The sequence below is a fragment of the Pholcus phalangioides genome, unplaced genomic scaffold (assembly GCF_987345545.1).
Source record: "Pholcus phalangioides strain wild (caught in Gottingen) unplaced genomic scaffold, Ppha-v1.0 ptg000003l_1, whole genome shotgun sequence".
Lineage (NCBI taxonomy): Eukaryota > Metazoa > Arthropoda > Arachnida > Araneae > Pholcidae > Pholcus > Pholcus phalangioides.
In genome coordinates this window covers 5,550,200-5,567,099 of record NW_028301596.1, presented here as the reverse complement: position 1 = coordinate 5,567,099, position 16,900 = coordinate 5,550,200, and the positions used below count along the sequence as shown (strand labels likewise).

The 16,900-nt window shown below is 32.5% G+C and overlaps 1 protein-coding gene across 13 annotated transcripts in view; it reads right to left on the bottom strand.

Moving 5' to 3' along the window:
* Nucleotides 1-16,900, bottom strand: part of LOC149087955 (ELAV-like protein 4) — a 96,289-nt gene that overhangs the window by 74,644 nt on the left and 4,745 nt on the right. The window contains exon 1 of one of the 13 annotated variants that reach the window (XM_089242979.1): nucleotides 2,660-2,966. The exons of the other annotated variants lie outside the window; for them this stretch is intronic. Coding sequence (XP_089099105.1) covers nucleotides 2,660-2,672 — 13 coding nt within the window. The 5' untranslated portion in view covers nucleotides 2,673-2,966. Of the gene's footprint in view, nucleotides 1-2,659; nucleotides 2,967-16,900 lie in introns of those variants that run through there. 13 annotated transcript variants of the gene reach the window in all.

Here is a 16,900-nt window from a genome sequence, read left to right as displayed (position 1 = left end):
AGTCGCAAACCACGTTGAGAGGGTGAAAATCGCGAAAAACGCATGCAGGTTCTGAGTCCAGAGGAGACGAAAGGTGGATGTCAGTTGATCGCTGAATGCGTTCGTGGGTCTGCCCACCATATCTGACGTCACCTTAAATCACTCGTTTATGCGACGCCTGTGCGCACACCGGATGATCTCATAACGCGGATTGTCGTCGCTGCTGCAGACATCAAAAGCATACCTGGTATCTTCAAGTACGTCCGGGAATCGTTTTTACGTCGTTGTAGACTGCGCAATGACGTCAGCGGCTGCCACTTCCAACAACTCTTGTAGTAATAATTAATCAAAAAAATCTTTTTGTAGTATTGTATTTTTTGTTGTTCCAGCGTGACGTCGAAACCTCCATGCGTTTTTCGCGATTTTCACCCTCTCAACGTGGTTTGCGACACCAAGTTCCATTGCAATTTTTGTTCCTCTTGATGCCTACTAACAACCCCCTGAGTTTGTTGATCCATTAACAGAACACCCTGTATAATAAAATTAAAATTATTTTCCGGTTGCCAAGGAGGAGAGTGTGCGAAAGCCATGGTGCCCGCGGGCAAATTCTTCTCTATGTCGTGTTTATACATGAAGCTATAGACATTGAAAAACTTCTTAATTTATTTAGTTGCGTGACTTTTATAGATATTTATTAATATCGTTAATTATAATAATTAATCGATTTATTTTCAGAAAACAACATCAAAATTTTTCTTTTTTTGGAGTTTGAATATAGGATACTTTTATATTTACCAACGTGTGAATATGGGAGTCATAATGCTTCAACAAAAGAAACGATGACGTCATTAGTGACTATCTGTCATTGTGTTGCGTGATCGAGTGAGCGATTGGGTGACTGATGGAGCAGATGCATTTGCGTGTGTGTGTGATAAAGGCGTTGCCTGCCGATTTATCAATTGTCACGTAATTTAACACACAATAAAATGTATTGATGGATATTCAACATATACGATCGTAATCCTAAAACGGTAATATTTTAATATTTTTGGCTAGGTTTCATGCATGTAGAGAGTCAATTTTGATTAATCACGATAGCATTTAGTCGTTCTTAATCAATTTATTGCATCTACAGCCACAATTCAATTATTATTCAACCGGTAACATCTAATAACGCTAAATAATAAAGTAGTATTTTTTATCATTATTTTTTAATAATTATATTTTGTAGAGAATTTGATTAAATAAAATAATCCGATGAATTTTATCAGAAGAAACACAGCAAAAATGAAATTATCACTTTCGAGATTGAGTTTTTGCAAAATTCTGACGTGTAAATGCATCTGATCATTAAATCATAACATAATAATATTATACATGTATAATAAAATCTCTATTTCTAAATTTAATTTTTTCAATTGAACCTTAATTAAATTAGTTGGGCATTATAAATTTATATTCTCATATTTAATTCCTAGAAAAACTTTATTAAAAATTGAATGAACTTCACATCAGTGAGCATCGCAAGTCTCCAAAATCAAGCTTAGAAATTCAAGCAATTTATTGGAATTATTAATGATATCATATCATATCATATTATCTTTAATAAATTAATCATGAATCAAGAAAATACTGTATATTAATTGCTTTCTTATAAGAAAAAAAATTAATAGTAAAAAGTATATTTTAAAATAAATTTATGAACATCAATGGTAGGTGAATAAATATAAAGTATCACATAAAAAATGCTAAATTATTACCCTCAAATGTCACTGAATATATTAAACTCTTTCTTAAATATCCTATGATTCCTTAAATTCTGGGATCGCGTTATAACCGGAGTACAAGTTCCATTAAATAAATTTTTTAAAGTAAAAAATTTCCCATGAATAGGAATCGGATTTCAAATTCAGTTAGGCCAAAATAAAATAAAATTCAATGTGTGCGTCGACTATTACAAATGGAACTGATACATTTAAAAACAAGAGAGAATCAAGAAAGCAAACTTCGGTTTCAAGTTTTACAAATCAAAGTTTTTCGCAATAAACTTTTCATGAAAATTAAAATATAATCAATTATATTTCTGAATTCATCTAACTATATTTCTGATAACGGAGTTTCTTAAATTTCAACTGCAGTTTACTTTTAAAGAGAAATTAAGTACAAAATGTTTTGACAGCAATATTGCTTAAAAATAGTTTTATTAATTTCTATAAATTCCTTTTAAAACAATTATTTTCTAATTAAAAATTCATTATTTCTTTCAGATTGATAATTGATTGGTATGGTTATTTTTTAATTACCAAAGTTCTAGACGAAGAAGAGTTTATTGCTGATTCGATTTAAAGTACAAAAATTGTTGAAAGTAAATAATTAAATGAATCTCACGTATTTAAAGTAAAAACACCTCTAAAATTTATTAATTTATAAATGCTATTGATCGAACATACAAAAACACCAGAAATTTCTCCAACTAATAATTAGGAAACCGAATTATACAACATTCTCTGAAAAATTTCATCACAAAAACCCTCTTTCCTCTACTTATCCCCATTAATTGAACGAAAACTTTTTTCTTAAAAAAAAACCGAAAAAGAATTAAACGGAATATCAAACGTATTTAAAAAAGCAATGTAATTGTTTTTTTAACAAAAAAGCAAATTTTCGAAACGCAACTTACCAGCAGCTGACATCGCTTGTAAAATAATCAACGTAATAAGAAAAGCTTCTGCTGAAAGAACTTTAGAAGAAAAAAAAAGAAATAAACCTATCAAATTAAAACTTTTAAAAAAAAAACTCAAGTTTTTGAGCCTTCTTTCAATAATATATATATATATATATGTATATATATATTTTTTAAATACTAGACGTAATTATTATGTATTAAAAAAAATAAGAGATACAGAGGAAAGAAACCAAATGAAAAAGAGCGCCTGAGATGCAGCTTTCCCAGCTATCAAACTCAACTGACAGTGAAGCCCTACGTGTAGGATGAAGCTTCGGGCTTTCGGGTAGGGCGCTGCTGTCAATGCAAAAAAAGCCTCCCTTTATCTCTCTCTCTCTTTTACCCTCTAACTCAGGATCCAAGGGTTTGGGCGACCGGTGCCTCTCATTCCCTATCCGGAGGGGTGTTTGCCTCTGTCTCTCTCTCTCTCTCTCTCTTTTAATAAATCCGCGTATGGCACGATAGACAAGAAACCACGCGAATCCATTCCATTTTGCTCGCTCTTGCGCTCTCATATTATCGACATGGAAGGGTGACTTAGGGAAGTATATGGTGATTCGAAATGTATGTGTGTGTGCATGTATGCAAGTCCCTCTCCACAGTAGACAATAGTAATGCTTTCTCCCTCCTCGATTCTACCCTCCGGGAGGTTACGGTGTTTGTTTGAAGAGGAGAGTCAGAGGAGGAGGCCTTTTTGGAGGAGAGAGAGAGAGAGAGAGGTTATACGGTAGTAGCTTCACATCTTCGTTGCCTTATAACATCTCTTCACTGTATTTTCATTTTGTCAAAAGCAAGATGAAAGTATGCCCGAAAAGTATTGGAAATCGTATTTGGGATGCAATGAGTTGGAGTCCATGAAGAAAAAACAATATTAAAAAATGTTTTTATAAATTTTAATATGAAGTCGCTTGTGAATTTCTTTTTTTTGAACCATTTTTTTAATACAGTCGACGCAGCTTATTAAAATCACGGATAATGTTATCATTCGGGTATTGCTATCACTTTTGCAAGGAATGGACTTATATCATAACGTAGAGAAAAATTCGTTCGTAGTTATTTGGATAACGTTTTCAATTTTAGTTTTCCGTTGAAAGTTTTTTTTTTGCATTTTGAAGCTAATTTAACAAAAATTATTTTTCTTTCCTCCGTAAGTTATCGTTATCAGGCTGCAAGTCTATGTAGGAGGCTAGAAGGTGTTTTCTCCACCCACTTTTTCGTTGTTGATAAACATTTCCGTACCTTAATGTCGTAATCGGGTCTTAGTGTTCGCGGTGATCCATGTACACATGTGGAGCTGCTTTTTCAGTGACCTTCCTACAGTGAAGGCAAAAAAATATCTTTGAATCTTGTCACTTTATTAGAATTTATGTTTTTAACAGACTTTCTCGAGGGATCAATGAAAACGTATCGTTCATATAAAAAAGTATCGTAATTCGTGATGCTTCCATTCTAACGCTTGACAATGGTTGAATTAAAACAAAGTGCAGGATTTTTAGTTTAAATGGGAAAAAATGTCCCGTTTTAGAATAAGGATTCCAAAAAAATGGAACAGTTGAGCATTTTGCAATCATTTATACGCGAAAGGAAAACAGAGTTTTGTCCCGTTTTACTAATGCACGTTAAGCATACGTCTAGTTCGATAAACGGGATATATGGTCATCATACTTGCAAACAAGATTTTCCTCGGATATAGTTATCATTCAGTTATTGTTATCAGAAACCTCGAGTCGCGATGCGATCACATTAAGCGGCGTGGATTGTATTTAATTTTACCCTGTATCGTTCACCCTTATAAAAACGTATTGATTTTTTTCTTAAATGCAGGTGCACATGACTGCCGTTAGCATATTTTTGATTGAAACAATACAATGGCGCAGCAATGTAATTAATTTGAGTGAATTCTTTAATTAGCTATATAAAGTGGTTAATTTAAAGTTGAAACATACAGTTTGCTTTGATTTTAATGTTATTTATAAACAGATAAAATCTTTCTTGCCAAAGTTTTATACCTTGAATTATATTTTCAATTCTCTCAATTTCATGCGATTTTATAAAACTCTCAATGCGAGAAATTTCACCACCTCTCAAAAAATGACACCGAAAAGGAATCAACTCTTTCTGGATAAAAAAAATATTGTACATAGCCGCATTATGCACTGAAAGATGTAATTTCTAAAATTAAAAAAAATTGACGAAAGAAATTGTTACAAGTTTTTGACCATGTATTCGCCATGTATATTCAAATATACGCGAGACCTAGATGGTTAAAAACATTTTCTTATGTGATGTGTGACACTAATAAAATAATTCTGATCACGCTAATACCATCCATAAAAACATTTTTTAACAGGGGTTGGTGCACAATTTTGGCTTCTCATACTTTCCTGTGATAAAAATCTCCTTCCTTTAAAGAACATTTAAAAATTTTCTGTTCACTTTAGGTGCTCAAGCTCTATGGATATTTTTATACAACTTAACCAGAGCATTTAGCATTTTGATTGTTGGTTATTTTTATTTCTCGAATTTTAACTTCAACAACATGCAGCCTTTTCAAAAATCTCTGAAATTTATCCCTACTCAGTGCCATAGAACCTCTTATAATCATTTTAATAAGAAACCCTCCCTCGTTGAAGTATGTAACACCTAAGTGTTGAGAGACTCACGAAGTTTCAAGGCATTTGAACAAATGGTGTTTGAAAAAATGTTCCTAATATGATAATGGAAAACAAATGGAAATGAAATGCCTGCCAGCATATTATATTAAATACGTGAAGAATACTTTTAGTGCAGGCTGAAAAAAAATTCGAACACAGACGCAGAAAACTTTATAGTATTCGGAAATTGGAAAATTTGAAAATGTTTGTATTAGAAAATTAGCGTGCACCAATCCCCTCGAATAATAACAACACAAAAGCAAAAGTGTAATATTTAATTTTGGTTATTACAAAAATATTAATTTTTGATATAATTACGTTTGAAGTATTACGATAAGTTAATTAGGTGCATCAATATACATGTGTTTATTCTCTTCATCTGATTTTACACAAAAACCTGGCTGAATTTTTTTCCCATCGTCTTATACTTAGTAGTACCATTGCATTTTGCTATTTGATTACAAGTTAATTTAGTCGAAACAGATAATTAATTGGTTTTCAGCTATAAGCAGGTTTAGATTTTTAATTTTAATTTGAAGTACAAATGAATTAAAAAATTAATTTCCATTTTTTAGTGTGGGTTTTACAATTCTTTTTAAGCTATGAAGTACATGAAGTTACATTTATAATTAACTGCTTTACTTCAAGGATAATGCAATTATCACATCGTGAACTGCGAAGTTTTTCAGAAATTAACAGTTGATATATCGAGAAAATATTACTAGCATGATCAAAGATAATTATCAATTGTCTCACCATAAATAATTGAGCAATTCATATTATTATTATAATGCAATTATTAAAAACAACAAATACGTGCATAATACTATAATTTTAAATTTTCAGAAATTACGTGAAGGGAAAATTTTGAAGTTTTATCATTGAGTTAAGCACGTAACTGCACACGTAAAGTTTATTATAGACTTAATTAAAAATTATAAGTATATGCTTTAAAATTAAATAGAATTAGAATAGGATAAATTTCAGCATAGACTAAGTTCTCGAATAAGATAAATGTCAGAATAAATTTTAGAATAGAATGAATATTAGAGTTTTAACATTTTTTTCAATAAATATTTCAAAATCAACTTGACGTAAAAAAAAATTACAAATACTTTTCTTGCATGCCAATTACAGAAAATACATTTTGTTTTTAAATACAAAGAAGTATGTAATGCCAAAATATAATGAACAGTCACTGTTAGTTAGTTGAATTAAATTCCTTAAAAAGCTTTAAAAAATCAAAAATTATCTCGTTCATATTCAACATCTAGGAATTCATATACTACTAGCTACATTATTTTACATTAGTAATTATTATATATACAATTATATTACATTAGAATGAAAAAAATAAAGAAAATAATGCTAAAAAGACTAAATTTTATTTGAAATTTTATATAAAAAAACACAAATCTGATTCTTCAAAGCATTAATTTTTTGGGAAAAAAATTTACACACAGCATAACAACATTTTTTTCTCATTTTTTTATATGACATGGCTATAGCATAATTAATGTTATAAATTTAATAACAATTACAGAAACTTGCTTTGCGAACGTACAATTTTTTTCCGTGTTATTATTACTCTCGTAAAAACATTTTTAAAATCCTTTATCTCATACAAAAAAAAAATTTATATTTTCAAAATAAATATTTGGTGCAAAATCACTTTAAGCTATTTATTTTTGACGTACGTTACAATGTAACTACGTACATTGGATTAGTTAAGGGGTCTTATACCTTTTAACATGGTAAAACTATGCTCTTGTAGAAATATCATTAAAAATGTTACGTAACGATTGATTTACTTCAAATTTTTTACCCATGTTTTTGATTGTATATGCTATCCTATGTGTTAGTATAAAGTTTTACATATCTTCAATACTTATATTTTTTTACAAATTTTCAAAATAAGGCATTGAAAACAGCTTGTGGGCATGATAAAATAGTATTACATCAATAAAATTGAATAAAAAACTGATTCAAAATATAAGAAAACTGTTCAGTTCATGAAATGAAGCAAAAGATTGAGCGATTTCACTGACTCAATCTTATTTTAAATTAAATTTCAAATTTTATATTTTCAAATTCACAAAAATTCAAATTTCAAATAAGATTGAGTAAATGAAATCTCAATCTTTTGCTTCATTTTATGAACTGAACGCAGAGAGAGAAAGAGTCCCCTTTATATATACTCGTACATATATATATAGGGTGTCCTGTAAGCGTTTATCTCATCAACCGTCCATCGTAAAGGTATGATTCCAATTTAAAAAATTTTCAACAGGCGTTCAAAAATTACCTTGTACCAGTTTTGAGAGTGAAAATACAGTGTGTAACAAAATAAAAAATCGAAATTTTTATACGGTACCTTCATCAGTCTCTCCTGATGCCAACAAAAAGAAATTCCATGTTTCTAAGTGCAATATTCACTGAGATATTCGAATTCGAAAAACGAAGGAAATTAGGGAAAGAACAGCGTTAAATGTGGGTGCGGGAAAAATGGTTTTTCCGCTTTTAACGCTGTGTTTTTTTTCATGAATTTCATCCGTTTCTTGAATTCGAATAGCTCAGCGAATACTGCATTTAGAAACATGGAATTTTGATTTTTGATATCAGAAGAGACAGCGCAACAACTTTCTGATTGGAAGTTAGAGCACAGGGGGACCGCATAAAAATTTAGATCTTTTGTTTTGCGCGACACACTGTATCGTCACTCTCAAAACTGGTACGGGGTAATTTTTGAACGCCTGTTGAAAATTTTTTAAATTGGAATCATACGATGGTTGATGAGATAGGGCCACTTGCAGGACACCCTGTACGTACAGGATGGGCAAAAAGTCCGTGTAGAAACTTTAAAAATTCATAAAAACCGGAAAAATGACCGAAATAAAAAATGGTTTGCAGGGCTAGCATCGCTCTGTCACGGAAATTTTTTGAAGACAGGAAAAAAAACTCAAAAGACAGCCGATAGGTGCCACTGACGTACACAACTCAAAGGAAAGATATGCAAATAACGAACAGAATACCTCCAAATCGTTTATTACAGCAGTATGTGTTCCACATGACCACTACCACAGGGGATAACACATTATCACACATTATACAACACATTATGTGTTATCCCCTGTGGTGGTGGTCATGTGGAACACATACTGCTGCAATAAACGATGAGGAGGCATTCTGTTTGTTATTTGCGTATCTTTTCTTTGACTTGTGTACGTTAGCGCCACCTATCGGCTGTTTTCTGGGGTTTTTTCCTGTCTTAAAAAAATTCCCCCTGACCTAGCGATACTAACCCTGCAAACCGTTTTTTATTTCAGTTATTTTTCTTGTTTTTATGAATTTTTAAAGTTTCTACGTATATTTTACCCACCTTGTATGTGTGTATATATATATATATCATGCGTGCGAGCTGTTTATAATGCATTATTTTGAAAATTTGCAAAAATTAAGTATTAGAGATATATATAAAACTTTATACTGACATGAAAGGTGATATATATATATATAATCAAAAATATGTGTAAAAATTTTGAAATAAATCCATGGTTAAATAGTATTTTTAATGATATTTTTGCTAGAGCAGTTTTTTATTATCTTAAAAAGGTATGAGATCCCCCTTATAACAACAAAAATATCCATAACTTAAGATTGTTAGAATTTTCGAGAATATTCGAAGATCGAACGCGAGAGCTAATGAACGCCTCGAAATTTCGATGGAGGTTGTATGATAATTCGATTTCACTCAGCTGCTTCTAAACATAGGCACGTGTACAGCGCTCTCATTCATGTACGCGTACTGTGCACCCATCGTGTCTCTCTCTCTCTCTCTCTCTCTCGCTAATTCTCTAATTAACTCTGTTTATTTTGCCGGAGCAGCGTTTTGCTACCCACTTTATACGAAGACTGAGCTCTGTCTTTCGCGGTGAAACAATCAATTAACGAAATCCGATGAATAAACCTCTAGTGAATAAACTTAGCCATTTTCTTCAATTATTCTTTTTAAATATGTGAACAAAATCTTTTTTTTTTCTTTCTTATCATGTTATTAGAAATAATTTATTGTTTCTATTCGTCACAATTTGCATATTTTATAACAATTTCAGTACAACAAGCAAGAGCCGATTAAATTTTAGCTAGTTTTTATTTAAATTGGTTATGTTTTTGGCCCTAAAACAATATCTACACAGCATGGTGTTATTATTATCTTATTTGCACAGAGCCGCTCTTAGAGGTGTGTGACAGGTTCGGTCGCGCCGGTTCCTTGCGGTTTGGGGCCCCCGCATTTATCGTAATAGAAGTGAAAAATATACATTCAGTGAAACCTCGCTAAAACGACCCTTGATGTAATGATAAATCCCTTTGCAATGATGTTTTTTTGAAGTCTTGTTTGGAAATGCCTACACTCTAATGTTAAACTGCAGCCTCTCGATATAATGATATTCTCTCTACTACGATATGTTTTCTTAGTCCGCAGAACAGTGTTCTATCAAGGTTTCACTATATATCACAAACAGATTTTCAATTCAAGGATTTTTTCTGTCATTGATTTTAGGATATTTTATTTCATTAATTCTGAATTTTCATCAATTCCACGGGCTCCGCGTCTGATGAGCGCGACCCTCCATCATACTCAATAATTAGGAGTAAACTTTGGGTTGCTGTGTTCAGGCTATGACAACCATAATTTTATGGGCTTTTCTCCAGCTACACAAACTGTTTTTTTTTTTATTATACAAATACAACACTACAACAGGCAAAATTACAAATACAAATACAACGCCACAACAGGCAAAATGCCCAACGAGGTGACTGAGAAAAAGATGCCCATAACAAATATGGATGTCATATATTTCAAAAATACAGCAACCCAATTAAAAACACAATCACAAAAATTATAAACAATATATACACATGACACAATGCCCATAAATAATATTATGATTGTCTTATTCTAAGAATGAATAGCTTCTCGATTTACCCCAACATGTTTATCGTATTTCTTTTTAAACGTGTCAATTGTGTTACAATTTACTACCTCCGGGGGTAAGATATTCCATTTATTAACAACCCTATTAGAGAAAATTTCCCTGCAACACCACAACCTCGCATTGTCCCTTACCAATCGATACTGGTGTCCCCTTGTAAAAGCAGTATTAATATTATACATTCTTGTAATTATTATACATTCATATATGTATTGTATATTAATATTTTTATGTTTCTTAACCATCTATGATTCACCCCCCCCCCCCTGAAAAACTGTTTTGCGAAAACTGATGTAAATTGATGCGTTTAGCATATTTTGAATTGAAAAAAAATGCATGAACACAGCACTTTAATTAATTACAGAAGATATTTTAATTGGTTAAAATGGCTAAATAAGCTGTTTACCTTGATTTTATACTGTTATCTATAAACAGATAAAGTCTTACTCAGCAACGTTGAGCAATTGCTACCTTGAACTTCGATTCCGAATCCTTCAATTTGGTGCGATTTTATTAATGCCTTATCGCGTAAAATTTCAACGGCTCTTAAAAAGTGACAACAAATCATTTTTTTCTAGATAAAAAATGTAATTGTGCCGTAGTTTTTACCAAAACTGTGGTGAAAAAAAAAATGTACTTTATAAAATACCAAAAAATAAATGAAATAAAAAATGAGAAAATAAATTATATAGTGGGTTTTTTGACCATGTATTTGCCGTGTATATTCAAATATAAAGTTTTTGAAAAATAAATATAAACATTCTTCATAATTGTGTAAGATCACAAAAAGACAATGATTGGAATCGATTTTGGCGCCTATTCAAAAACTCTTAGGCAACCAAAACTTATCAAGCATGTTCATCATAAAGCAAGATTTATTTGTTGGCGCTATGGCCTCACAATTCACAATACAGTTTTCTTAACCTTTTACATGTTAGTCGAACCCTTCACTTTACATACAATGTATTAATTAATCAAGACAAATCATATTGTCATTTCTATACCCAAAAAACAAAGTTGATGGCAGAAAAGATACAAAAAACACAACACTGTAAGAGGATTAATTCATGGATTTGGTATTTCTCTTGATTTCAACAATTAATTAAATAAATCGATTACTTACATGTACATTCTTTCGTTGACCACATAAGTTGAATATTGTATACTGAGATAAAATTTTCTACCCAAAATTCATGTTTTCTTTTGGAACTCGAGTCGTGATTATTTTTAATTAATTTTGGTGAGATATTCTGAATGGAGTTATACTGATAAATGTGTCTTATTTATATATAGCCGAGAAGAGATTACGACACCATGTTGCTGTAAAAACATGAACAGACATATAGCTTTTGTTGACCGACTGTCTTGCAACCGAGCGTTCGTCGATCACTTACGCACTTCTTTCTTATATATTTAGTTGTTGTATGGGGTTTTCTGTGTTTTCTCTTCTTTCTTTCGTTTATTGCCCTTAACAGATGTTTCCGAAAAGTTCTTTTCCGCAAAGGTTTAACTAAACAAGTTCGTAAGCTTTGTAGAAAAAAAATCTTTCTTCTCTTGTACATTTTTCTATTTTGGGATTCGCTCAACCCTCCTGACCTTGTTTCTAAATAATTTTTTTTCCCATTCTAATATGGCATGTTTAGTATCGATCGCGTCCATTTTTATTTCTCGCACATCATATCTGTGCTTGATGTAAACTTTTCTCGTGTTTCAACTGTCTTTTTAAGGTCTTCATATCTTATAGTGTCATATTTGTTTTCGTTTTGTTTCCATATATCGCCATATACGAAAAAGAAAAATAATAACTTCGTACGAAAATTATGATTCCCCCTTTTTTTTTTAATCGTATTTCCATCAGTTCTATTGTTGAACAAAACTCTTGTTATAAAAAGTTTTTACCAATTACTGTATATGAAAACTTCGCGGCCACATCGTTTGCACTATGATAGAAGGATTTTGGGCAGTTTGGCCGTCGTGAATGAGAGTTAAAACTCATTCAAGAGGACCAGCTTGAAATGAACAGAAACAGCCCAACTGAATTTTATCACACATTGACGAGAGTCGAACAGCTCAACTTAATTTCACCTCTCATCCGCGAGAGCCGAACACCTCGAAACAAACATGAACAACCCAATTGAATTTTATCGCTGATTCTCAAAGGCCAAAAAGCCCAACTGAATATAACTATTCATTTACGACAGCAAAAAGACCGAAATGAGCTTAAACAGTCTAGCTGAATTTTATCACTTATTCACGAGACCCAAATAGCCCAAATGAGTTTTACTACTACTAAACCACACATGCACCTCGTCCATATTCCTCTGCCTTACTAACGAATCGGTACATGTTGTGTGATATATGTGTCTGTATTGTGAACCTAACGTCAATTTTGTTTCTGTGTAATGATTGTAATAGTGCGGCCATCTACGATCTATTTTACGAACTATGAGCGAAGCGTAATGATTGAAAATTTGTACCGTTGTAGGCCTGTTGCTCTCCGTAGCGAGATTTGTTTACGCGGAGATCGGCTCGATCTCCGCGAACCACAGAAAACCAACCTTCAGCCGGAAAAAAAAAAGTTTTCCTGCTGATTCACGAGGGTCAAACAACTGAATTTTAAAGCTCATTCGCTCCAAACCTCCTAAAATCCTTCCATTATAGTGCTACAATTCAGTCATTCATTGGACATAAAAAAAAACAATCTTTCCCAAAGTGGACAATATCGCCTCTTCCCCGAGCGAGTGATGGAATGGTCCAGAGGGTCGATAGATACTACGGGTATAACATAGGATCCTATGGGTTCGTTTGAGTTAGGAGGAGGGCAGTTGCAATGAGAGAAAAAAATTCTAAAGAGGGCGATGAAACAAAAAGTTTGGGAAACTAAATGATGCAAGATATAAAATTGTAGAATTTAGTTTTTGTAATTTTTTTTTCCACTGAATTCAGTAGCTTCAGCTATGATGACCACGAGTGATTTATTATTCACAAAAACCGTTGCTGATTAGACGGATCACGACCAAAAAAAAGATTCATTCAACTACAAAGAACATGGTTAATGCTATTAAGCATTATATTTTCCTAATATAAAGCAAGCACATCGTTAAGTAAAGTTTAACGCACGGTAGTTCCACCTATTCGAGCAATTAATTACAAATGCTGTTTTTATTAATCGTGTTAAGCCTTAGCCTTCGATCGTTTCACCAAAGAGTATCGATCACCTAGTTTGCTATTAATAAACCGCTGATGACGTCAGTTAGAAGAGAGGGGGGGGGGCATAGTTTAGCCAAGAGATATTAATTATTCCTTCCACGTGCCATATACATGAATCGAACACAAGTTATTAACTCCTAACTGATCTCTAAAGTAAAGTTCATGCTCATTTAGATCATGAAAAATGCACTTCGGTCGGTAAAAAAAACACACTCGTATAGATTTTGAACCAAGTATTGTATCCGACATGTTTATCAAAATTTAAACGTTGATTTCCCCCTGACACAGGGGTTCTTGACTTTCTTCAGCCGTGACCCGAAATCAATGACATGATGAACTTAGCGACCCATCGGTCTATTTTTAATTCAAAAAATATTACGTATTTCTAATTGACTAAATGTTTGTTTATTTTTTGAGAAGTTGGTGAAACCAGTTCATGGTATCTTAACAGGTGGGCCAATGGGGCATGAGCTGAGCCCAGAGCCATCGAATCAAACAGAGGGCCTCAAATTACTCAAAGCTTTCACTGATTCTGAAATTGTTTTCTTTCATATAATACTGAATTTTCAATTATTCATGAAATCTGAATTATTTTTTCGTATTATTCTGGAATTCCCTCCCGTATGAATTCTGGAATTTTTTTGTTTTTATTCTGAAATTATCTCTCGCATGACTTTTGAATACTTATTTCATTCTTGAATACTTATACTTCATTCTGCAATTATTTGTCTCGTTAATTTTTCATCAATTTTAGAATGAGTTTTTATAAGTTCTCGAATCTTGTTGTTCTCTTCCATCCATTTTAAATTCTCAAGAGGTCCCGAAAAATGTCTGGGTCCCATTCCAGGCCCCTAAAACATGAAACGTTAAGGCGCCTATGAACTAATAGTGCAACAAATGGGTTTATAACCGGATTTGTGATAGGATTCGTACGACTCATCTCTGGAGCCCCTGCAACCCAAATTAAAGAATGCTTCGTTGAAAAAAAAGGTACATTTTTATGAAAAATAGTCGGGGAGGGAAAAATACAGAAATTATATTTAGTAAACGTCAAACATGCATTCGTTGAAACCATTGTCCAATTATTCTCGACAATCGTCATGAAAAAAACGCTTTAAACGGGAAATCTCGATGAGCATTATTGAGAGTTGGGACCGCAATATGAGGCGTACAATGAGGGAAAACCTTATAAGTGAAAACAATGTAAGTCTGAACCCCAATGCAATATGATTTTTCTTAAATAAATGAACTGCGTGAATTTAAATACAACAAAAATTATTATTACATTGATTTGTCCCAATGGTTATAATCTAAAGTGACTCATACACTACTTCATCAACTCATAAATCGATAATAATTATGAGCTTCTCATGTACATGAACCTCTTAATAAAGGTAAATATGGTAAAGATAAATATACAGGGTGGATAATATCAACCGCCCAATAATTACACACGAGATTCCTTGTGTACTAATACGGAAAAGTGTTTTCCATTTTTAGGATCGGAAGAATACTTAGGGAGTTATAAAGTTTTGAAATTTTGTGACGTGTCATTTTTCAAACGGTCACTTACGTACCAAATTTATCCAACGAAAAAAAAAATTTCCCCCATGAAGTGGGTTGCCGCTATATGAAAATGCACTGAAATATTCAACCCCGTTCGAAGTCAAGTTCAATTATTTTCTATCATGATTGTTGTAATCTTCTTCCTTTTCGTGTAGAGTGATGTTAACCTTGATATTACGTGTTACCTTGCCCCACCATATTGGCGAATTTATCACCAGATTTGTAAAGCGTTTGCCAAACGAAAACTATTAGAAAATATTTCTCCCAAAATCAACACTGTTTTTTGCTAAAATGTGGTTATTTTTTCCCCTTCGCTTACTAGCGATTCGGAAGAAATTCGGATGATCACAGTTTGACGAATCGGCGATAAATATGATAATTTTGTCCTAATCCAATCGAATGTTAGAAAAAAGGAAGGAAAAAAGTAAAAGTAGAAAAAAAATGAAAGGAAAACAGTATGATATAAATAAGTATATAAGAGATATATACTTATCTATTATACTATAATATTTCTCTCATCTGTAATACTTACAGATAGGAGAGTAGGTACGATAGTAGATTTCTCTTTCCACCCTCACCTAATTATTCTCTTTCGCTCTTAAATGTATATAGTAGAAGGATACATCACGGAGATAAAAAGAACTAATTTTTTTTCATAGGGTTACAACAAAGCTTTACGATGATGAGGAGAGAGAGAGGAAAGAAAACAAAGAGAGCTTATTTTAATTTATTCCACTGGTGTTCTGACGCAATATTACGTCCTTGATCGTAAAGTGGTTAAGTAAAAATTGTTGAGGGAAAGGACAAGGAAAGAAGACTGGTTTTTTACAGCTTTAGCTTCCTTAGTTACACTCAGGGTTGTAGCATTGCTCTATCAGCTTTAAAACAACAAGTTATACGTTTGGTGAATTTGGCATGATTCGAAACTGGCGTCATCAATTTTTAACGCGTTATAACTCCATGATTTTTGGTCAAATCAAAAAAAAAACTGAAAACACTTTTCTATGTTAGTTTTTCATAAGACATCACGCAAGTAACCATCGAGCGGTCGATAGTATCCACCCTGTATATTTACATAATCATTATTCAGACATAATTAAGAACCATATTTGCATGCAATCTTCGTCCTGGATTGCCAAATCGATTTCAGTTATTACTTTAACCGTCAGGAATTTCAACCGAGTTAGGCCTATACGTTCTATCATGCTTCAATTTTTCTTTTGAATGAAGAAACGTGAGCATTTGTGCATAAAAATAGGTGAAATTTTCACATCGTCATCCATGGGAACTGAATCATTTTGCTTATCTAACAATGTTCACTTAATACATCAATGATAAATGTGATAAGGATAAAATATAGAAATAGTTCGTACGGTGGTCATATCAATGAGCATGTCAGAAAACATCATATATGCAATCTTTTTTTTTTATTAGATGTTAACAGAACAACTGACGATCATTCCCCTGAATGTGATCAGCTGTAATCTTAGGTTTTTATCTTAGTAAGACTCCCCCCCCCCCCCATTGAAACACGGAAACAAAAGTGACGAATAATTTGTCGTTATATCCGAGGTGGTTACTTTTCATCGACGTTATAAGCAAGTTTCATTTTCACTATTCTCTATGAACATCGCGGTCTAGACCCACCAATTATTGAAGTTATAGCCAACGTGTCGTTAAAACCGAGGTCGTTATAACCGAGTCTGACTGCAATTGAGATCAAGGCCAAATGACGAATCGATTTTCCCGGCCATTTGAACGCATGCACATTT